Source organism: Trichoderma atroviride, chromosome 2 (genome assembly GCF_020647795.1).
Source record: "Trichoderma atroviride chromosome 2, complete sequence".
NCBI lineage: Eukaryota > Fungi > Ascomycota > Sordariomycetes > Hypocreales > Hypocreaceae > Trichoderma > Trichoderma atroviride.
This window is the reverse complement of record NC_089401.1, coordinates 3793591-3815889: the sequence shown is the minus strand read 5'-3', so window position 1 is coordinate 3815889 and position 22299 is coordinate 3793591. Positions and strand designations below refer to the sequence as shown.

General features: G+C 50.9%; 10 protein-coding genes across 10 annotated transcripts; 5 read left to right on the top strand and 5 right to left on the bottom strand.

Moving 5' to 3' along the window:
- Nucleotides 1-166: 166 nt before the first annotated feature.
- On the bottom strand, nucleotides 167-2522 carry TrAtP1_004042 (uncharacterized protein). The gene has a single exon (XM_014083685.2). It carries the CDS (start codon nucleotides 1970-1972, stop codon nucleotides 593-595), a length of 1380 nt encoding a protein of 459 aa, XP_013939160.2. The 5' UTR covers nucleotides 1973-2522; the 3' UTR covers nucleotides 167-592.
- A 1712-nt stretch (nucleotides 2523-4234) lies between these two features.
- On the top strand, nucleotides 4235-4627 carry TrAtP1_004041 (uncharacterized protein; the record flags this gene model as incomplete). The annotated part of the gene is made up of 1 exon (XM_066112143.1): nucleotides 4235-4627. The coding sequence occupies one exon, from the start codon at nucleotides 4235-4237 to the stop codon at nucleotides 4625-4627; it is 393 nt and encodes a 130-aa protein (XP_065968226.1).
- Nucleotides 4628-4987: 360 nt separating this feature from the next.
- TrAtP1_004040 (uncharacterized protein) lies at nucleotides 4988-6885 on the top strand (the record flags this gene model as incomplete). The annotated part of the gene is made up of 5 exons (XM_014083684.2): nucleotides 4988-5015; nucleotides 5082-5290; nucleotides 5353-5537; nucleotides 5602-5942; nucleotides 6014-6885. 5 exons carry the CDS (start codon nucleotides 4988-4990, stop codon nucleotides 6883-6885), a joined length of 1635 nt encoding a protein of 544 aa, XP_013939159.1.
- Nucleotides 6886-8628: 1743 nt separating this feature from the next.
- Nucleotides 8629-10535, bottom strand: TrAtP1_004039 (uncharacterized protein). The gene has a single exon (XM_066112142.1). It carries the CDS (start codon nucleotides 9603-9605, stop codon nucleotides 9333-9335), a length of 273 nt encoding a protein of 90 aa, XP_065968225.1. The 5' UTR covers nucleotides 9606-10535; the 3' UTR covers nucleotides 8629-9332.
- Nucleotides 10536-10941: 406 nt separating this feature from the next.
- Nucleotides 10942-11259, bottom strand: TrAtP1_004038 (uncharacterized protein; the record flags this gene model as incomplete). The annotated part of the gene is made up of 1 exon (XM_014083683.2): nucleotides 10942-11259. The coding sequence occupies one exon, from the start codon at nucleotides 11257-11259 to the stop codon at nucleotides 10942-10944; it is 318 nt and encodes a 105-aa protein (XP_013939158.1).
- A 221-nt stretch (nucleotides 11260-11480) lies between these two features.
- Nucleotides 11481-12722, top strand: TrAtP1_004037 (uncharacterized protein; the record flags this gene model as incomplete). The annotated part of the gene is made up of 4 exons (XM_014083302.2): nucleotides 11481-11601; nucleotides 11668-11689; nucleotides 11751-12246; nucleotides 12300-12722. Exons 1-4 carry the CDS (start codon nucleotides 11580-11582, stop codon nucleotides 12720-12722), a joined length of 963 nt encoding a protein of 320 aa, XP_013938777.2. The 5' UTR covers nucleotides 11481-11579.
- Nucleotides 12723-12774: 52 nt separating this feature from the next.
- Nucleotides 12775-14125, bottom strand: TrAtP1_004036 (uncharacterized protein). The gene has a single exon (XM_066112141.1). It carries the CDS (start codon nucleotides 13973-13975, stop codon nucleotides 13463-13465), a length of 513 nt encoding a protein of 170 aa, XP_065968224.1. The 5' UTR covers nucleotides 13976-14125; the 3' UTR covers nucleotides 12775-13462.
- A 1135-nt stretch (nucleotides 14126-15260) lies between these two features.
- Nucleotides 15261-16132, top strand: TrAtP1_004035 (uncharacterized protein; the record flags this gene model as incomplete). Its single annotated transcript, XM_014083682.2, has 3 exons — nucleotides 15261-15564; nucleotides 15898-15990; nucleotides 16068-16132. 3 exons carry the CDS (start codon nucleotides 15261-15263, stop codon nucleotides 16130-16132), a joined length of 462 nt encoding a protein of 153 aa, XP_013939157.1.
- A 667-nt stretch (nucleotides 16133-16799) lies between these two features.
- On the bottom strand, nucleotides 16800-17950 carry TrAtP1_004034 (uncharacterized protein; the record flags this gene model as incomplete). Its single annotated transcript, XM_014083681.2, has 4 exons — nucleotides 16800-16931; nucleotides 17138-17303; nucleotides 17395-17632; nucleotides 17941-17950. The coding sequence occupies 4 exons, from the start codon at nucleotides 17948-17950 to the stop codon at nucleotides 16800-16802; spliced, it is 546 nt and encodes a 181-aa protein (XP_013939156.2).
- A 2729-nt stretch (nucleotides 17951-20679) lies between these two features.
- On the top strand, nucleotides 20680-21105 carry TrAtP1_004033 (uncharacterized protein; the record flags this gene model as incomplete). The annotated part of the gene is made up of 1 exon (XM_066112140.1): nucleotides 20680-21105. One exon carries the CDS (start codon nucleotides 20680-20682, stop codon nucleotides 21103-21105), a length of 426 nt encoding a protein of 141 aa, XP_065968223.1.
- Nucleotides 21106-22299: the final 1194 nt, after the last annotated feature.

The window sequence follows — 22299 nt, the reverse complement described above, 5'->3', positions numbered from 1 at the left end:
GGCGCACTAATTTTATTTTCCGTTATACGTGTATACTGGACAGAAAATGGCGATAGAATCAAGGGGCTGGACTCGGTATATAAGACGAGAAAGATACAGGACGAAAATGATTCCAAGTTAAATAGATGACACTCATTACTAGTCATGTGAACTATCACTTTTGACAATTATTTTTTATTAACATGATGTCGCTACTGTTAGACCCAAGGTCGTGTGGAAACACAAAATATAGAATGATTGCAAGCTCATATAGGTACTATACAGTCTTTAGACAAGCCACACATGAAAGCCTAGCCCGTCTCATCTCGCCAAACTTGTCACCACCAAACAAACAAGCAGACAGTAGTATAAGAAGACTTTAAGATAAAGTCAAAAAGGTATTGAAAATTCCAATTCTAACAAGTAATCCGCTCCGTATTCCAAAGTCGAAAACAGAAAAGAAGAGAAGAGATTTTGAGAACAAAAAAGAAGAGAAAAAAAGCTCCTAACAAGCACGGTTCCCAGTTGCTGCATGCTAGAACTAACAAAGAGGCAAAGAAGAAAGAATAGCGATAACCACGTGAGTCAACTATGTAGTAGGTATGGTGCCTGGCTACTTCTTTCTACCCTTTGCCCCTCTTGGAGGGGGTGAGTAGTCTTGTATGAAATGTGCGTCCTCCAAGCATTCGGTAACAACCGGGTTGGTAAAGACGTGATGCTGGAGCCCAGCCTTGAAAATGACTCTCATGAGGTTTGTTCTGAAATAGAGAGACCAAGTGTCGATCTTGGCAACGTGGTTACCAAGCCTCAGCTTGCACCGATAACCGTACTCTGCCTGACCATCATCGGTGCGTTGCGCGACAGGGACATGTTCGCCCTTTTCGGGAACGTATATAGCAGTAGAATAGAAAGGGCCAACGCCCCTCTCGAGAGAAGTTACCACGCTAAGCAGGTTCTCTCGTAAGCTCCGGCGGTGCTTTCTCGACACTGATTTAGCACTCAGTTTAGCCAGTTCGCTCAGACGACCGGCTAGTCTTTGCGGATCGTACTGGAGCTGAAATGGCTCGCCTGTCTCTTCAACGTGATGCCGTGATGCCTCAAAGACAAGGGCAATGCAGCCACCAGCATTGGACAGGATATCAACGTCATCGCTGTCCAGCTGATCTACAAACGCATCCATGGCTGTATCGGCATAGTCAGAAAAGTCAGCCACATGGCCGGCAACGAAACACCAGCCTTGAAGAGCGGCTGCAACAATCTCGACATTGTCATGGGCCTCGATTGACTCTCCATCGGTTCGCACAATCTCAACAAAAAACTCCATCACCTCCAGGGCGGCCTCTTCTAGGCCACCACCGTATAAGACTGTCATACAGAGCGCGTAGATTGCATAGATGCGGCAGTCATCGTCGTCGTCATCCATCATTACTTGCTTGAGTATCCTCTGCGCTCCATCAAAGATCTCTAGAGATCCGACCGTTCCGACCGTGAGAGCAAAAGCATGTAGACTCAAGAGGCGTTCCTTGGCTGTGGCCGCACGATTTGAGTCGTGAAGGAAAAGTTCTGCCAGCTCATTTGCAGCATCGTCTAGCCAAAGATGAGTTTCGGCGGTATAATGGTTGCGAACTGCCTTGATGTAGGCATTCAGGAAATATTCTCGCATCTCGCTGTTATTGCGTTTTCGATCTCGGAGGCCGTCAATAAGAGCTCTTGTATCGAAAACTGGAGCATGCGGCTCGTCGCCATTTTCGTCGACAGACTCGCCGGAGTAGACGCTTGATGCCATGTCGTCTAATTCAAAATCGCCGTCATCATCGCTGACGTCGGAAGTGACGCGGCTGTGCGCTGCGGAATGGGTGGGCGACGTCAATAGCGATGGAAGAGGAGAGCTTCGCGGCGTTGCGCTTCCTGATGCACGGCCGGATTTAATGGCCTTTTTGGAGACGGTCTTTCCATTGCCCTTGAGGGCCTTGACTCGAGCGTGGTTCATCATCTTGAGAACTCGCTGTAGTACTGTATGATAAGTAGATGAAGTAAAGAGAGAGACTAGTTTTGCTGGACTGTCGGAAATTTGGCTGTGCAAATTTTGAGTTTGAGGATGGAATTGATGAGGCTGCGCCGAATCTTCTAATCGATGGGAATGGAGTAGGGAGAAAGGATAGAATCCAACGTCCCACTGTTCCACTTCTGTAGCCCTTGGTGACCAGCCTTTTGCTCTCCCCTGCGCTTCGGTGGGATTAGTGAAAGCACAGGCGGCGTCACGTCAGTTTTCGCTTGCTTCTGTCGGATCGCAGGTTGCTTGCGAGTGCTTCGGATGCTAGTCTGGTGAGGGTATCGAGAAGTAGACCGTCCATGGGAATCCTGGGCAAGCGTCGAGATGAGATGCAGAGCAAGTTGGAGGCAGAACAGCGAGAGCAAGGCGTAAATACGAGGCGTGAAACGATGTCAAGGACGAGAATAGCGCAGGTGAGGCGAAGGCGAGGGAGAGAAACAGGGAAGATTTAAGAACGGAGCTGAGTGGCTCGGTGGCGTTAGGTTTGTGCGTTGCGCCTGCCCGGCATGACCGTCCCGCGAGAGCTCCATGTCGCCGCTACCTGCAATGGGCGTGAGATGCTGCGCGCTAGGCTGGTCGGGGCATGTAGCCGGTACATGCTTAGGGCAATGACCAGATGCCCTCGATCGGCAGACATGTGAGAGCTGCAGGAGCTGGACAGAGTGGGACGAGAGATGGGCCTCCCTGGGTGGTGTATTAGCAATTACAGGCAACATGTATGACTCTACTGGAGCGCTTCATCTCCGGATATACAATGCGGACTCGGGGGCCTTCAACAGGTACCAGGAGCTACAAACAATATACTTTCCGGGAAAAGGGAAAAATTGTTTGTTCGATGCCCATTTTCCCTTTTGGCTCTGCTCTCTACGCGCTCTTTGGGCTCGCTTCGGCCTCAATGTGCGATAATGCAAACAATGGCAAACACAGTGACGACAAATTGATGGTATGGAGGGAATCTGTACCTCTGTGCACGTCCCGCGGGCATCTCGAGCTACTCCGCAAAAGACGCAACATCCCTGCTGGTCATGCGTCATATGCTGTAGCCACTTTACGCGCCAGGACGGGCTTCAACAAAGCCGGTTTCTCAGTGCCAACTCCATGATGGGTACGAGCTGACTTGACTGTGATGACTTGGCTGCGTACGTTTAATTTGCTGCATCGCTTGCTTCGGTGAACGCTCCAACAAGAGTCCTTCTTCGCCTGCTTTGGCTTACACCACACACCCACGGACACTTCCACGTGCTGCCACGCTGATTTGTGACGAGGCCGATTAGAGCTTGAAGCTACACCAAAGATACATGCGCTAGGCGTGATGCAAGGGTGGTGGGGCATGTCTCGCGACTTTGGGCTTCGGGTCAGCAGAGCTGGTGTCGAATATTGAATGCTTTATTCATGAACGGGCAGATGGCGAGGGATTTTCCAGTTGCACAAGAGCCGCAGAGCCTGCGGCGGCGAGTTTGCTCCGCATAGAAGAGGTACATGTGCTCTACATATTAACTCGCATCACTACCTACCGTAGCCTGTGAAGAATGATGCTCGCCATTGAATTTAGCCGGCAAACAGCGCTGTACGGCCTGGGGGCCGTCGCAGCAGACAGACCCTGGCAAACAACTCACCTAGTCAGGTGCTCGTACGGACAGACAATATAAATATAGACAGAGCCAGTAGTGCTGTGGACCGCGGACCCTAGCCGAGGACCCTTGTTGGATTAGGACCTCCCGAATATCGATGCAGAGCCATGACAATAGGTCATCGAGCTTGGCTTAGGACCTTTTTGCTAGAGCCCCAATACATCATTTCACAGCTCTTGTACTTGCGCTGTTGGTGGTGCTGGGCGCAACGCCACTCGTCCACCTGGCAAGTCGCCTGCCGGGTCTGCAGGCTGCTTCGACAAATCCTACTTTAGGCTATCATGCAGCTCTTCAACAGCTCCATCTGTGCCGTCTGTAATGCTGCATTGCGGTTCGTGCTCATTTTATATTGGTGCCCTCTGCTCTGCTCTGCGCTGCGCTTCGGTGACGGCGGCTACGTCGCAAATACTCGTCAACGTGCAAATGTACGACGGCAGTGACATACTCGCGCCCCACTCAAGCTCCGATAAGCCCCGCGGTGGGCTTATCGCTGCCCGCTTCTGCCTGGGGCTGCCTAGGCTGCCTGCCGCTCGACCACTCAGGCGCTGAAACACCACTGCTGCCAGGCGCTATGCAGCTGCTCCCGTCCCCTGTTATGGGCTATGGGCTATGGGCACTGGTAGCGGCCGCGGCGGACCTGGTGTCAGAACCACAGGTACCTTACATGTATGCTGCATCGGCCGGCCTGGTACTGCTTATGTCTCCCTGGGACGCTGCAGAGCGTCAGACGGACGAGCAGACAAACCGCTCCCTGAATTCCCCTCGACTCAGCGCCCAAACAGCCTCCAAGCCCGCTGTCCGGCCGCTGCCGATACAACGGGTCGAGGTACGCACAGCAAGACAGCCTGTACCTGCTGGGTACCTGCTCCGGGCTGCCCTTGGACCTTTGGCACCATCCGCTGCACCCAGCAGAGCATTAAACTCCCGTAGTGAGGACTCGAGCCCCACCTCATCCTTCACTTGAAGCCTCGACTGCCTCCCCTCCTGTCCCAATAACTTCACTCAGCCACCCACGTCCTATTTCCCGTCTCCTCTTCTCCTTTATCTTGTGCCATCGCCTTCTTCTTTTCCGCTGGTTGGAACCTTTAGTGCTTGCTTCTTCTTTCTTCTCCGCCTGGTTGGATGTGTCCATCTGCCAAAGGGAGCAGAAGCAGACCGGAAATCACCATTTGTACGGATATCAACAGCTTGGGCCAGCTCAGGAAGCCAACATCCAGATTGATCGAGAATCGTGACCACATCGCATCTATCCCTTGACTCGGATCGGATTCGCCCACATCAGCATACATCGCAGAAGCATACGCCAATCTAAACTTGGACCACCATGGCACAATCAGTCTATCGTGACGAAGGTACGTCACATTCCTCCTTGGATGCGCCGCAGCGCTCCATCGTTTCAAAGTCTGACTTGAATGCAGCTCTGGTTCGCTTAACGGTTGTTAACCCAAGCCCTGATTTTGCGTTTCCAACACGCAACCTGTTGCTCAGAAAGTCAAATACTACAATCCCGCTGGGGCGCATGAGTAAAAAGAACGGCGTGTACGCTGCCCGAGAGGATAATGGCTGGATCGACTCTGCCGTCATGTCCAGAGATCATGCCAAGCTCATCTTCGATCCGCAGTCCCATGTAGGCTCCTTTCTCTTGCTCTTTTTAGACTGCGAATCTGTTCCCGGCTAATTCATATGCAGAGCGTCTTCATCAAGGATATCGGCTCTCTCCACGGCACATTCTTCAACAATACCCGTTTGAAAAAGCACCAAGCTCAAGTGATTAAGGATGGGGATCTCATTCAGTTTGGCATTCCCATAGATCGGGGATCGGAAACCAACCCAGCCTGCATCATGCGAACCGGAATTCAGTTTGGCTCACTTAGGTATGTAACCAGCCTATCATCATGTTTTCGCTCTCTTCAACGACCTCTTCTAATATGCCAGTAGCTCCGTTCAGGGCCCAACCGTTTTCCGAGTACCAGACGATAGCGATGATGAGGCTTACTCCGAAGAAGATGATGCTATTCGGAGCTCCTCTAAAATACTGCACGATCATGGTATACGCCCAGATCCCAACTTCATGGTTTCGGACAATGCTGTCATCACCATTGAATCTGACCATGAGATGGACTCATCTGAGCCTGAACATGAAGATCATCCTTCATCTCCCAGGTCTGACCAAGATCAACTGAGGATGAAAATTCTGGAATCGGCGCCTCCTCTGGACGAAGACGCTCTTTTCTACGGAGACGATTACGAAGAAAGTTACATGTCGGAAGACAACGATGGTAAACCTTTTCATTATGCTGCCTTCCCAAATTCTACAGAGTGCAGCACAGCTAACGAAACGCTTTCCAAGATCGCTCGACTTGCTCTCTTGATCAAACCCTACGCCGCAGTTTCTTAGGCGACGACCACACCGCAGCTCACGTCGAGGCCACTGTAATCCATGAGGCCGAAATTGTGGATAGATTCGAAAACGACTGTCTTCCACCCATCCTCTCAGCATCAAGCGCAGCCGCGGCACCGAATGATTCTGCTGAAGGTGTACATCTACCCTCATTCAACGATACTTTCCGGTCCCAGGAAATCTCTATGAGTCACAACAATACAGCCACCGATATCAACAATGATGCGGCTTCCATGGAGCTTCCGTCAGACGTTCAGCCTCCACTGGCTCCTGAGTTTGTTGAACCTAAATTTTGGCCAGAGGATGTTGCTCTCAACCGAGCAACCGCATCCAGTCTTCTCCTAGATTCGGGTGCTGATTTTCTCAATTCTCCCCTCAAAGAGCATCCTAGGCTACAGAATGCCACCCCTCCTCTAGATCTCGACGAGACTTCTGCCTATCAGTTTGAAGTCACGAAAAATGCAATTACCCAGCAGCAGCAGCAGCAACAACAACAAGCTTTGGCTACTGCTCCGGAGACGGGCGCTGGCCAGCCCCTAGATCAGCAAGAGAAATCCTCTCATGGCAAGCGCAAAGCTGAAGAGATATCAGACCTGACCGCCGAGGAAATTCCTTTTGCTGAACGAGATGCATCTCAAGCACCATCTTCACTTAACCCTGAGGCTCGTGATGACTCTGCAATGGACATTGACGACCATCACTCTGGACCTAGCGAGCCACACGCAAAGCGGCTGCGCAGAGCTGCAGAAATCTTTGGATATGCGGCAATTGGAGGAGTTGCTGTTATGTCTGCTCTGATTGCAACCGCTCCAACTCTATAGATATTGCGGGCTCTTTTCCAAAGAGTCTTCTCAAGGATGCTCTTTTGTGTGCAGCTGTCGATCGACGTTGATCATTTCTCTCTCCTTTCTATCTTCCCTCTTCTCTGTTTTTTTTTTTTTCTTCTTCTATTCTTCCTTTGTGTTAAATGATCATTTCCTTTTTTTCCCCCTTTATTATATGAAGAGAGACTCCGATGTCCGGACTTTACTTCCCAGTCTCTTACTGTTGGCGCCTCGGTATTTCATGAATTTGCGAGCTGCTTGAGATTGGCAGCCATCAATTGTTATCGGCGTCAGATGCTGATTTTCAGCTTTGGCCATCGATTTCTAACGAGGCGACTCTCTCCAATGTGACAGCTTTCTGACGGTTTATTTTTCATGTACTTGTTGTTCTTTATCTATGAAACGCTATGGTTACGAATTCCTTAATCTGTCGTCTTATTAGGGGGTCTCTGTTTATTTATTATGTATTAGGGCTATAAAGAGAAAATAAATCTTTACCCAAGAAGGGAAGCCAATAAATTGAAATCAATTGTTCTACATACCCACTACTTGATCTTGGTTCTTATCTTAACGTGACATTATTCCTGTGATCTGCACCTAGCTTGTCTTCACCGACCTTTTTATCAACTTTGTCTACAAATCCTGTATTACTTACCTACCTTCGCTTCGCCTAGGCGCCCATGCCTAGATGCAGCCACCGTATCAACGTGCTACTGACCGCAGAGAAACAGAAAGCAACCTTGACCCCGAATGCTTCACAAGCTCAACGCCTCATGGCCAATCACGTCCTCGCTACGGGGATATTTTCGTCAGCGCCGTAATACCAGTGGTACGTCCAAAGGGGGGGCTTTTGGACGTTACAGTCTTGAATCACGCGTTCTTGTCTCTCCTCTGTTTGCCAAGAAGGCTTGGCTATCTACTCGGTGCACCTTGTGCTATCGAAACAAAACTTTGCTCGTGTAAATGGCTGGTTGAAGGGGTGTATATCTGTTTGTGAGTAATTTACAAGTGAAAACAAAATGTGTGTATATATTCGCTTTTCATTCTTCTAAAGGGGTTTTAATTGCGTGATAAATGCAGTATCATCACATCACATGCGTGTAGTATTTATAAAGGAGGTAACAGCAGTGATGTCTTTCACTCTCATGAGGACCGGATGACTCCAGTAGGTTAATGGGCAAGCCATGGCGATGAAAGCTTCTTTTTTTTCCTTTTTCCAGTTCTTAGAACCTGCAGAGATCCATTATCAAAGCAGTAAGAAAAGATTGAAAAGTTCTCGGGCAAGTTCCAGCAAATCGAGTGGCTCATTATAGTTGCTCTCCTATTGTATACATTCCATGTGTACTTGTTACACATTTTCCGACGACGCTTACCCGCAGATTGTTAATTTCGCGGCTGTCAAACGGGACGGGAGTTTGAGTCACCGCTTGTCTGGAAGAATGAGAGCAAAAGGGTTGAGTGAGAGAAAGGGGTGTATCCTCGGATAGCTTCGTGTGACACAAGTGAAAGAGACCCAGTGGCTGCTTCTTTGGGGGCCTCGACTATTTGCGTAAACCGGTTTTTTTCTACCTTGCTTACTTATAGTTCCTTGTAGAGGAAAGGGCATTACTCGAATCAAGCTGCTTTTGGTTCTTCTCTACTGCCTCTTTCCCTCAATTCAGGTCACTTTCTTAGCGGACCAAGCAGCCGCGTGTCAGAGAAGTAGATCCGAAAATGGCGTCTTTCCACACCACATGATGGGCGTACAAGTTAAATGAGGAAAAACCGGTGAGCAGCCGAAGAGCTGTGCTGCGACAGGGTCAGGATGGAAAGCAAGACATTTGATTTGGCGGAGAGCGGCAACGGGCCCCCACGTGGCGGGCCGAAGAAAGGGTTTCGGGATGGCTATCTGCATCGGCTGATTCCTAATGCAGCTTTCCTTGAGTCGATCATTGAAGCGTCCTTGCTCTTCGGCAGCGGGATTGGCATGGCATGGCTTCATGGTGCTTTGTAGAGGTGCAAGAGAATCAACAAGGCTAGATGGGGGATTCGTTCTCCCCAAAAAAAAAACGCCAGCTAGATGCTACTGGCTGGCCTGACTCCAGAGAAACGGGAGGGTACACAAAACGGATTTCGACTCGTGGCTCGTATTGTTTGGCCCAAATCTGTAGGGGAGGGAGCCAAGAGGGTTGCCGATATAGGCCTGGTGACTGGCATTGAAGGTCGCGCCTCGCCCAGCCAACTGCCCTCTCGGCGGAGAAGATGCAACCAGGGAAAGCCTGCATGCAGTTTGTGTTGCGGAACACCAGCCGCTACGTCGGATCCATCACTATCGTGAAAGCCAGGGACGGATAACACGCCCAATGGTTAGCCGTTGCATTGGGCGATAGGAGTGCAATAGCCGCCTCTTCCGTTCAGCAATATAAAAGGGCAGGATGCCATGGCTGCCAAAATTGGACAAATCGTCATCTTGCAGACGCCCATTTTGCGGCTGAAACTCCAGCACCCTCGGCAATGAGACGTTCAAGCCCAGCTAGCGAAGTGGCATGATTCGATAGAGCAATCCTCAGAGGCTTCACCGGTCCGGCTACGGGCAAATGAGAGGGCTGGGTTCCGATCACCATTGCGGGTGGCTGCATCATCTCAGCGCCATCATCTTCACACAAAACAGAGCGGACCTGTTGAGAGAGGACAGAGTATGAGCCTATTGTCGCAATGGGGCGCTCCTGTCGACCCATTGTATGATAAAGCCGTGGCTACCAGGCCTTTTATTCGACGAGAGCGATGGGTAGGAGGAGCGAAGAGGGCACTTGACGAGGCGGTAAAACTTGTTCGACGCTACAGAGAGCTCCGTCTGTGACGGTAGTGCATAGAAACCTATAGCCTGATATCAGCTCAAGCAGATGATTCTAGATAGAATCCATGTCCAGCTGGGCGGGTCGGTATCACGTTGCTTTGGCCTAGTCGCCTCAGCTATATGTCGAGGCAACCACACAAGCTGGAACAGAGACATCGGTGAGGTTTCTTGCAGCAGATGAGTTGGCCTCCTCTACGGCCGAAGATGATCGAGGCGGTCAAAGGATTCTTGGTCATTTGGATAGCTTGAAGGGAAATACGCAACATCGACTATTGCTTGGCTCCTCAAGTCTCTAACAGCGTAGATGTTAGTATTTAAGCAGCGCTTCCGCCGCATATTTTCCCAGAAAGAATCAAAATTGTAGAAATAAACACAATAGCTGGTTTCACGAACAGCCATCTCTCAGCCATCTCTCAGCCACTCGACTCCCTCTTTGAATAAGGCCGCCGTTAGCTTGATAGCCATGTCTTCTGGATTCGCCGTTGGCATGAAACCAGACCTGGTTCCAATCACCTGCGACATGTGCAGCATTAGACAGTAAGTCTTGATCATCTCTATATACTTTGATTGATGTGATGGCTGAGACAGAAAGTGAAGACCCAGCTGCGAGTACTGTGGGGGGTCGCTTGTCAGATTTGTTCCGTCCAACTATCAAGATCTGTCATCAGCATCGACTTCGCCTTTTGCCTGCCAGAGCGGCAGGCCATCAACAGGGCAAGATAATCGGCCAAGTTCAGGCTCAGGCCACAGACCTGCAGGCGTCTGTTCAAAACGCAGATAGGCCGCGTTGGACAGAACTTTCAGGTTCCACGCATCCACGCGAGTCCTTTCAGAATTTATTTCCTTCTTATATCCCTCTTCTTTCTTTTTTCTTTTTCGCTCAAAATGGGGAGGCTAGGTAGCCTTGCTGTGTGGTTACATGGAGGGGAAGGTGGAGTTCAATCTTATATATAATGTAGAAGGCTCTCACTTGAGATGCTTGGAGGATGGTTCGAACTTGACCACTCAAATGGGGCGGCTGGCTGTTTACCGTTGGAATTTTCCAGGCGCGGCGTATTTTGCGAAAATAGTAAAGATTATACAACTAAGATAGATCAATGCACACGACTCGGTACATCTCAAAGTCGTTCGTTTTATCCAGCCCAGCTGAAAGCAGGTTGAGCCAGTGAATAATAGCGTCACAGATGGACAGGCGCATGTGTAAATCAGGGGAGGAGTCAACGACAGAAGAGTTTGAACGAAACCCATTCACATTGAATGCTGTTCTTGACTTCTTGTCCCACGCCGATGCCATAGGACGATGGACACATCATCCGAGCAGGTAATGGAGCAGCCAGCAGAGGAGTGCTGTGTCCATGTTTCACTTCCATACTAAGCCACTCGGCTAACTGAATGGCGGGCTCGGGACCGAGTAAATTCCGCCGTGGGAGTGAAATCAGACAGGAAACGAGGTCGACATTGACAATGACAGCTTGAGCCGATGCCATCCTGGAGCCGACGGCCAGACGCATCTGCGGTTCGTCACGTGTTTTCATCTGAAACTGGCGAAGGAGCACAAGCTGCAAGAATGCAAGAATGCATCCTGTTGCAATGAATTCTCACACGGCGGATGATTGAGTGTATTCCCAGCCGAGTTGTCCTGCACTTGTTGTTGAAGTTGGAAGCTGCTCATGCCTCGGCGGTGTAAATGGTAGCTGGCCTAGTAGTGCGAGGCAGCTGCGGCCCGGGCTCTCTTCGGAACAACATTCGTCCACAGCCTCGCCAAACGGACCTCGAGCACTTTAACTCTACTTCACAACGGCGTAATATCTCATCTAGCGACCAAGTGCGCGTAGCATTGTTAATATCCGCCGCCATGTCTGTAATTCTATGCACAGGTCAGTCCCGACCCCCCCTCTCGCCCGCCAGTTGTCGCGAACTTGGGAGCTAACAATGTGTGACAGCGGGCTACGACCACACGATCCGGTTCGCAAACCCACGGCAAAGCAGCTTCCTTTACACCCGATGCTAACTCGACGCAATGCAGGTTTTGGGAAGCTTTATCGGGGATATGCTCCCGCACGATCCAACACCCAGACTCCCAGGTCAACCGTCTATGTATCTCTCCCGACAAGAGGTACCTCGCCGCGGCCGGCCACCATACAGTGAAGCTGTACGATATCAAATCTACGAATCCTAATCCGCTTCTTACATTTGAGGGACATACGGGGAATATCACTGGAGTAGCCTTTCACTGCGAAGGTAAATGGATGGTCACGAGCTCCGAGGATGGCTGCGTCAAGATTTGGGAAACGCGGACGGGCTCAATACAGAGGAGCTACAACCACGGCCACCCTGTCAACGATGTCGTCATTCACCCAAATCAAGGCGAGATTATTAGCTGCGATAGGTCGGGCAGCGTGAGAATATGGGATCTGGCTGAGAATACTTGCGCACACGAGCTTATTCCAGAAGAAGACGTGTCGGTATCGAGCGTAACGGTTGCGAGTGACGGATCCCTGTTATGCGCTGCGAATACAGCAGTACGTCAATTGCAGAAGCAGTTTCCCCCTCAACTTGACTAACACTCTCTCAGGGCAATGTATTCATATGGCATCTTCGCCAAAACTACGAACAGACGGAGCTGCTCCCGGTGACGCATTTTAACGCTCACAAAGAGTACATTACGCGAATTCTGCTTTCTCCCGATGTGAAGAAGCTGGCAACATGCAGCGCCGACCACACAGCCAAGATCTGGGAGATTAAAGATGTAAAGCCGCGAATAGATGGCAAGACGGACGAACCGAGACCGCTGCCTCTCGAGGCCACGCTGACTGGGCATCAACGGTGGGTATGGGACTGCGCGTTCAGCGCAGACTCGGCATATCTGGTGACGGCATGCTCCGATCACTATGCCCGGCTGTGGGAGCTGCACAGTCAACAGATTATACGCCAGTACAACGGCCACCACAGAGGAGCTGTCTGCGTAGCACTTAATGACTACTCGGAGACGCGCTAGGATCTTGCTCGGGGGGTGTATGGTACGGGAGCTGCACATTCAACAGGTTATACGCCAGTACAACGGCCACCACAGACCTGTCTGCGTAACTACTCGGAGGCGCGCTAGAATCTTGCTCGGGATGTGGATGATACGGGTGCGGCTAATACGGGTGAAGCTAATACGGGTGTGGAAGAGATTATGTTATGGATGTGATGGCGTGGCGTTGGGGTGTTCTTTATGTTTAATCAAGTTGTTTTTTTCGTGTTAATTATTCTTTTGCCCTTGTCTCGGCAGCTTTTTTCTACGCCATGCAAACTGTTCAAACTGTTTCCCCCTCGTCAGTCTAGAGATACAGTTAGGCAGCAGCTTGTATAGTCCAGGTGATAGCCGGGCTTCATAGGTATGGTAGGTTTCAATACACACGGGAGATGTATTGTGAGCAAGCTTGTCCACGTCTTTGATGAATATACGAGCCAGTATGTCTAGGCATGGATGCGAACCGATCAAAGCGTTAGACTTGAATGAGCTCCCTTTTTCTGCCAAGACTTTGCGTTGTACGATGATGGCTGAAGAAGCCGCTCCAGTAGAAGAGTCATGAAAAATGATAGCATCACCAGGACATGTCGCATCTTATGGCCATTCACGGCTCAATCAGCTCCCTTCACAACCAGGGTAGCGGCAGTATGCGGCGGAATAAAAAAGAAAGAAAGAAAGAAAGAAACCAAAAAGTCTCGGCCCCGGAAGAAGCAAAAGGCAACCTAAATCCCGGCTCCGAGCAGGGAGTGAAGCACAACCACAGACTCGTATATTAGGCACCCTCCAACATGTCCCTGCTCTTGCGCATCGTCAAAAGCCGACTGGCCAGGAGAGGCGCCCATGGCAGCGGGAAGGAAGATGCCCATCCATCTGTCCGTATCACGCAGATCCCTACTTGATCTCCCAACGTTGATGATACCCAAGGGCCGTCCCAGGGAACGATGAATTCCCTTGTCGGTTCTCATCGATGGAAGATCCTGGGCCAGGTGAAACGGTCCGAGAGCTAGTCTCCATTCTCCCCTCCGATGGGGCCTCCTTGGTTTAGTCCCCCCGGCTCGTCGGGACAAGAACGACTGGCTCGCCGACGGCATTGGCAAAAGAGATTGATTGAATTGTGACGGCGCTGGTGTCTTTCCAGCTGGACAAGGATCTTTGACGGGTACGCTAAAACTTGACTGGGGCGGAGGGGGGGACCCCTGGGCATTTTTTGGACAGCCCTGCCATGAGGGACACATTGCTGCATAATTCCATGAGGGAGGGGGCGTGTGCTGATGGGTGTTTTTGTGATATTGATGAGAAAAAAAAAAGGTGAGACTATTGAAAATCGTAGATGAGCTGCTAAAATTTTTGTGAATTATGACGTGATGCAAGCATGTACAGCCATACAGGCAGTGAAAAGAGACAAGAAGAGTCTATTGACAGCTTTTTTTTTTTTTTTGCGGTGAAGCATTTGCGCGTATACGACAACGTGCTGGTCTGGGCGCTATGGGCTGCCTCTTTGGTCCCTGGGAACCGCTGCGGGCCGAACGAGAGAAAAAAAAAACAAAAAAGACAAGACAAAAAGTGGAATATTGGCTGTTTTGATACTGCTAGTACCGTTTTAGTTTTTTTTTTTCTTGGGGCAGTTTAACGTGTACCTTGCTTTAGTGTCTGCAGCCAAACAATGATGCCTTTTTTCAAGAACTATATAGAAAGCGGGTACTGTACGCATTTGCAGATGGAAAACACTACTGTAAGATAGATGGGCCATGAAACGCCTCTAGCACACGTTACAGAAACTGAAAAAAAAAGGAAATCGGCCGTGCAGCAAGTGCCGATGTCTCCATCCAACCCTCCCAAAGATAGAAACATGACATTCTTGTCCAACTTTTTTTTTTCGCCACCAGCTACAAACTGCAGTCTCCCCATATTCCCTTTCCGGCAATCGCTTCCCAACGTCGCCTTGTCCGAACCCATGCATGCCAATGCGCAAGAGACTGTTTATTGGGAAAATGCCTACTAGTACTCACTTCAAATTCTACTAGCACAGTTCAATATTTGACATGCCCGCCCCAGCCCCCAGCCTCGGCTCGCAAGCCACACCTACCGAAGCCTTGGCGGGCTGTGCGCCGTGCCGTGCCATTGAAGCCCGCGTGGCTCGTTTTAGCGTCTTGACAGCAGAAACAACTCAAACAGCTAGCCGTCGTCATAGATGGCGCTTGAAACTACCTACGTACAAGTAGCAGTTTGAGATGGCCTCTAAAAACCGAGGTGGTCACAGCGCCCAATCACCGGTCTCCAACGGCAGTCATTTAAGATCTCTGGTCTGGTCCCCCATAAGTTAGTTGCCTTGACTGATGACACCCCTAGTCCCACGCAAGTAGACTAGACCGCAAAAGCCACGAGGCTATGGCAAAGTAAGAAAGCGCCAAACCCTCGGTCCCCTCTCAAAAACTCACCACCAAAACACACATCATCGTCACCACTTCCACAGCTTCAGCCCTGCCAACACGTCACACGTCACAATCAAAACAGCAAACAATGCCAGACACAGACACAGACCACCGCCCCCCCGCCATCAACTACATCCTCAGCTTCGTCCTCGTCGGCCTCGCCTGGGGCCTCACCACGCCCTTCATCCGCCGCGCCGCCCGCGCCCACAAGCCGGACCCTGCCCACGCCGCCATCCTCGACCGCCCGGCCATCAAAGCAAACTGGCTCCGGCGCACCCTCTACGGCGCCTTTTTCTCTGTTGTCGACTTGCTGCGCAACCCGCGCTATGCCGTGCCGCTGGTGCTCAACCTCACCGGCAGCGTCTGGTTCTTTCTTCTCATTGGCAAGGCCGGTATGTATCACCAGTACTTGTACAAATACATCTCTCTCCTTTCAGCTCCACAAATCTTGAGAGAGAAAAAAAAGAAAATTCATTCCCATCTGTCCGATTTGTTTTTTGGCAAAGTTGCATCCATTCAATCCCCTGCAGGCCTCCCATGTCTTAGATCCCCCCACCAACCCTCCCATCCACACCAAAACCGCCCTACCGGGCTAGCCAGCACAGCAAAAGCAAAACAGGCAGCCTTCACTCACTCTCTTCTACTTGGTATAAAACAAATTCTTGAGATCTGAACCCAATTCTTTTTTTTCACTAACGCGTTTCGTATTTTTTACCACCTACTAGAGTTAAGTCTTACCGTCCCGATTGTGAATGCCATGGCTTTCCTCTTTACCGTTTTGGGTGAGTGGTTAGTTGAGGGCAAAGTCATCAGTAGAGGTATGTCACGTTCCGCCCCATGGCGGGTATCATCGGTAATCCGTGTCGATTATCAAGAGCTAATAATAGGAAAAAAGAAACTGGTATTGGAATGGTTTTGTCATTGGCCGGAATAGCCCTGTGTGTTCAAAGCAAAAACTAAGAGCTCGCTTATAGCTAGGAGTGTTAGTAGTATCATGTTAGTATCTGAGAGAGAAAAGTCGTTTCCATGTTATAGAACCATGAATAGGGATGAATAAAATTTGTATTCATGCAAAAAGAACTTGAAACAAAAAACTGGGAGCCTGCTCCAGGCAGCTCTGAAGAAAAGAAGAGAAAAGAAGAAAGAAAAAGATGTCTATGGCCCATATAGTATCCTCCAGTTGTGCCCTTGAAATGCTTGCTTTTCATCACTCAGTCTGCAGCAGCACGCTATACCCGCAACCTGCAAATAATGTCAAAAAGGACGCCAAAAAAATAACCAAATATGAAGAAAGAAATAACCAAGAAAAACGATAGGTATCCCCCCTGTCCTTGTGCTTTGCTGCTGCCTGTCATCCTTGCCCATACGCCCAAATCATACATCCAAGAAAGATATGGAGAAAAAAAGATTCCATGCAAAGAGGAAAGGCCTTGGAATAATCGCTGCATGAAACTCGCTCCAGAAATAAATAAGAAATGTTGGTATCCGGGGACGATGGCTGTCCCCCCCCCAGGAGCTGAATACCATGGGAAAATTCTGCTGTTGTCGGTCCTGGCGCGACGGTGTCGTAAATACGTAGCTTCTGATTCGTCGTCGCCTTTAGTTCTGTCATTAATAATGAAGCACATCATCGTCGTCGGGATTGAAGCCAGTGCTGGATTCTGTGCAGGCTGGGATCTTCCATAGTCCAGCGCCCCTGTGATTGGTCCGCCGTCAACAGCTCGGCGTACACGTACTCGTCACTGATTGCAGCCATTTCCTAAGCACGCGCGAGTTAGTACGACCAGTCTCAAAACTCCACTACTTTGTCCGTGCATATGCCCGTAAGACAGGATTTTCCCGACAAGTACCGGGTGGAGACCGAGGCTGTGTGGTCAACCTCCCACTCGGTACCTGGAGTCAGAAAAAATAGAGCCTGGTCCAGCTGGACAAGGAAGAAAAAAAAAAGACTGGGTGTAAGCTTACTGCTCGAAGTTGGTTATCAATAGCCTGCAGCTGAGCATGGTTCCCCGGGTGCGGTCTTTGGCCCTGTAGTATTTGATCTCGGTATTCGATCCATCGCTGTGCAGCCGCCTGTCTCAGGAGGATTTTCTGCCCCTCGTGCCGGCGCGCATATGCATCAAGCAAAATCCTTTGGAGGAGAAGGGAGAGTTAGCAATCTTCAACTCGAGTGTACAAGGTCAAGTCAAATAGAGGCTTCATCATATCCTGTCAAGACTTACTGTTGCAATTCGGCTCTGGTCTGTTCCTCCTCTCCACCCTGTGCTGCAGGCACCCTGGTATCAGCAGCAACGTCCAGGATATACTGTCCGTCGATTGTGCATTGACGCAGGGCGGCCCATCCTTCGGTGTAGTAGTCCTCCTCGTTCTCTGGCTCGACAGGTCCAGCCGAGATGTAGTATTGGAGTGCTCGGAAGTCGGCGAGGACCTCAGCAACTCGGGCGGTACGGCACTCGTTCACTTTTCGCGGAGTATCTTTATCAGTCATTGCTCTCGCCAAGGAATCAAAAAGAGGTAGTTGGAGGCTGGTGAGGGTCATCTTTACGCATGGAGCTTCTCGGTGAGTTGCGTGTAGGAGGTAGTTCTAGTATGAACAGGTGGGTTCCTACCACGCGTCGAGTGCATATGCAGAGTCTCGAGGGCTAAGGGGGGAAACGGCGTAGCCTGCCGGTCGTAGCTTTTACTTGGGGCACGGGGAAAGGCAGGAATAGCGGGACAATAAGAGGGAAAAGCTATTTGCTGGAGCTGGGGACTAGTGAGTGACCTACATCCGTCCATGGCTTCCTAGGGAAAGATGCCGAATCAGACTTTTTGGGGGCCAGGCGCGAAAAGGGGGGGGCCAAAGAAGCCTAGCGAGTTTCCGTAGATGGAAATAGGTGAAGAGATGGATATAACCGCCGCGTAAACAAAAGACAATGGCTGATGATGGCGATGGGGGTGCCGATGATGGCCCTTCTGCAACAGTGACGCGCAGTGATTCTGATGCTAACTGGACAACGAAAGGAGCAAGAGTGGTGGCAAAAAAAGAATGAATAGTCGATGATGCTGAATGCCAACAGGTGATGCAGCGAAAACACCAAGCAACTTGGCTTCGTCGGCTTCGTGGAGACGGGAGGTGGTCGTAGTCTGGCAAGTGAAGCTGAAAAAAAGCTGGCTATTGAAGTGGCGAGGACCGAAAGAGGTTTGCGGGCTGGCTCGATTTGCCTTGAACTTGGACGGGAGCGAGATGCTCCATTCCTTTTGTACGATTTCTCCATCATCAACCCCGTCCGGTGGTTGCGGGAGGATCCAGCAAGTGTCGACGGGCTCGCTGGCCATCTCCGCCTTACAAAGCTACGGTAGACTTGAAGCTCTGGTTCAACGTCTGAGGGTCCAAGAGAGGGTGACCAGGCTGAACCATCAGCTATCACGAAGCCGTGCTGCAAACACCAACGAGAGGTCTGCGCGGGTCCTCCACCCCCGGTGGCTCTTTGCAAGCTCAGACCTGAAGAATCCCGGACGAGCTGGCAATCGGGCAGCAGCCGTCCAACCGGAGGCGTGGTCAGCCCTATCCTAGCCCCTTGATGGCGTCGAGGCCAGCCAGCCTGGGCGCCGAGGCGTGGACAGGAGACGGGCTAGGGCATTCGGGCATGCGGCGACTGTGACTGTCGATCTCAGCAGCGCGCCGGCTAGGCAGAGCCAGAGCCAGGCGAGGCTAACGAGTCGCGAGCCAGAGGAAAGCCTTGCGGGCGAGGCCCAAGGCCCAAGACCCAAGACCCAGGACCCTGACGTCCCCGTTCCGTGGGTCGGGCCATTGGCAGCAGGGACTACGAGCATGTACAGCAGGTACAGACTTGTGCATACGAGTCGACCATACGAGTACCATCCAGCATGGTGTGCGGCATGGAGTCGAGCCCCGGACGCGCCGTTTGGTCCCAGCCAGCACTAGCCCAGCGCCCCGGCGTTTGTGATTGCTAGTGATTCCCAAAGCGACGGAGCCCACAAACAGCCGCGTGCCCCGGCCTGCACAAGCGAGCAGCAGCAAGTCAAAGAGATGCGTGGAATGCCATCGCAGCCATCGCCGTGCGGTTGGTGAGAGGCGCCGCTGGCTGCACGTCTCGCCTGAAAACCCCTGTCGGCGGGGACGGCCATCGGACCTATGGCGTGCAGCGCTCGACGCCTCAGCTCCGGGCCAGCGACGCTACCACGCGCAGCCTTGCCGAACGAAGCCAGAGCGACGGGCCCTGCATGAGCTGCGTGCGCCAGGGACGGTTGGCGTGGCCAATGGCAGCGCGGCGAGGCCTGCCAGGATCGCAGGGGTGGGAGGGTGGCATCTCGGCTTTGGGGAGTCGATGGTGGATGGGCGATGGGCGATGGGCGATGGATGATGGATGACGGATTCTGGCAGTTGCACGAGATGCGCTGCGCAAGGTCGCTGCAGGCACTGGCGACCTGCCTATGCAGAGGAAAGCGACAGGGCGCAGCGACTGCTCGTCACTTTGCTTCGCAGTCATAGTGCTTTATTGGCTTGGGCTGCGTTTGGCGTGGCTGCCAGCTTCGTTTATCGAATTTTTAATTTAATGTGCAGCAATAGATGATGACTCCATTCTTATTTTAGCCTTATTTGTTCTTGTCAACGGCTGCCTTGTCAATATACGTCGGTCCTTTTTCTTCCTTTCTCTTCACCTGAATAACTCTTACATGCAGCCATCTCCACCAAATACAGAATGTTCATCTGCCTAACCGAGTACTTATGACACGCCAAAAATAAATAAATTCAAAATAAACATTCTTCTGTCGCCACAGACTGTGACTCGCATGTCATCCGGAGCCACGTCACACAAACATGGTTTGGCTCGCATCTCCACCTTCAACTGCAGGTCCCGGGGGCGCTGCGCCTTACTGGCCCCATCGCCTGCTGAAAGTTTTTTGAAACCACATTCCCGCCCCGATGATCCACGACAAGGGAGAGGTCCCCGTTCGTCTCATGTCACCTCGTGCAATGGATCCACGGATACTCGTGTGTCTTGTGTTCCCACTGATACCCGACTCGACCAGCATCAAACCAAACCCCCGAACCCAAGGGAACGTATCGACTTCTACGCTCTGATTGGAGCGTGTAGGCCCGGAAAGGGAAATGAGGCTGCTGCCTAGCACCCGAAACATAATTCATCCAAGGGGACCGTGCAGTTGCAGATTTGACCCTTTTCACGATCAAGCATGCTGTTCTGTAACGATGATTTGACTGCCTCATCCTCGTCAGCATGCTGGTATCGATGCCATTGCAGCTGAACACATGTGCAGCCCGATGAATCAACCTTGATGCCCTGCTTACGGGCTTCGTAATGAAGATTGATATCTCGTACGTGTGTCATGCCGGCAACATTTCAGCTATACTGAAGAGGCCTCAACCATGACAATGACATGATTCGTCCATATGAGGATATTGCTCGGGGACCAATCGTTTATCAAAGGCATCGTGAGGCTCTTCCTGAGGATAGGGCCAAGGGAACAAGGAATAATTAATAATGGCCATGATACCCTCGACTTCAGCACGACAGGCCCCCAGCTCAAGGGGATGCAGCCAAGTCAGCATTTCGCATGCAACGTCGGATGCCCCAGCCGTGGAGATTTTGATATCTTGGCCACCAAGTGTCGCCAATCTGACGAATCTTCATACCGTCTTCGTCTCTAGCTCAGATCACATCCTCAGCAGCGTCACCGAATCTAGACCCAAGAGCTGGCTGGGCATACCGAATGACGATGTAGGGCCGAAGCAATCTTGCCAATGTGCCGGCGTCAGGAAACTCTTGCCTCGCTCTCTCCTCTCCAACTGGCATAGTGACTCTTTGCCTCACAGCCCTACACTATCATGCCAACGAACTCCTACTTTGTTTAGCATCAATCATTCTTGTCTACTCTTCGGCGCTTTCCACCTACCTATACCATATTAGGACCATCAATACGCCCTCGTATAAACGCCACCCGTGGTGGAAACCCCCAGCTCCGGCCAATAACACTCCATAACAGCCCTCATCACATGCCGCGACGAACACTTCACAGGGCGACTGCCTTGTTTCCTTCCCCCACACAGCTCGGATCTTGCACAATGGCGAACCCATGGCTGACTGCAGGAGAGTGGGAAACAACGGTATTAGGCGAATACGCCCCCCAAAGAAACAACTGGTTGCCCCTTATACCCCTCCCCCCCTGGTGAGAAGTGGCTGACAGTCTCAGTTATGGCGTTTGGTCACCTTGCTCATTTTTCAACGCCACACCAAAGAAAAACACACATATACCTATGTCCCATCCTACGCTATTACACGATATAAATTGCAAGGCGTTCCCAACTCGAGCAGGTTTGAAAGGTAATGACATCAACGGTAAGAAAAAAAAATCCGTCGCTATCCTCCCTCCTTCCAGGGCGCTTAAAGCAGATCCGCGGGCCACGCAAGCCGAGCCAAAGCGAACAAGGGCGAATGCGATAGCTGTATACAAGGAAACTGGCAGTTATTGCCCCCAAGCATGGCTTTGGGAAGGTATACCCGTGTAGAACGCAGAAAATACCTACTAGCCGCCTACGAAGCGACTCTCTCTCTCTCTCCTCAATTTTCTTACCGATATATGCGCAGCACATATTCTTGCTTATTCATGACTTTTTGATATCTAGGAAACAGCTTGATTTCAGTATTGTCTTGGCCAAATGGTGTACAGAAAGATATATTTCCTTCTTCACACACACGCTCCTCGCTCCCTGACTTTCAAAGCGATCAAAATGCATTCAAATTCTCGACACGGCTAGATTCTTAAATACATACACCTCAATTTTTCTTCCCACTTCTCATAAAAGCGCCACATGGCAATGTCCCTAATACTTGATTAACTCGACTCTTATCTTTGTTTTGTCAACCCTTAGGTCCCATATACCATTACCCACCCAGAGTGGCCCATGTGTGTATACTAATCCAACTGCACAGCGTGTATTCAAACTTCCGATAAATTCAGTTCCATCAGCTTTCTTGTGATGGAAAAGTCATATTAATCTGGCGGCTAGAGCCGGTACCGCCAACCTTGCTTCAAGGTTGCTAATAAAGATGTGCACGCTTCTTTGCCTTGGCTCAGTTTCTGGTCTCTCTAGAACATATGAT

Coding starts and splice junctions, on each gene's coding strand:
- TrAtP1_004039 (XM_066112142.1), bottom strand. CDS start 9,605: ATGGGTCGACAGGAGCGCCCCATTGCGACAATAGGCTCATACTCTGTC.
- TrAtP1_004036 (XM_066112141.1), bottom strand. CDS start 13,975: ATGTGTCCCTCATGGCAGGGCTGTCCAAAAAATGCCCAGGGGTCCCCC.
- TrAtP1_004042 (XM_014083685.2), bottom strand. CDS start 1,972: ATGATGAACCACGCTCGAGTCAAGGCCCTCAAGGGCAATGGAAAGACC.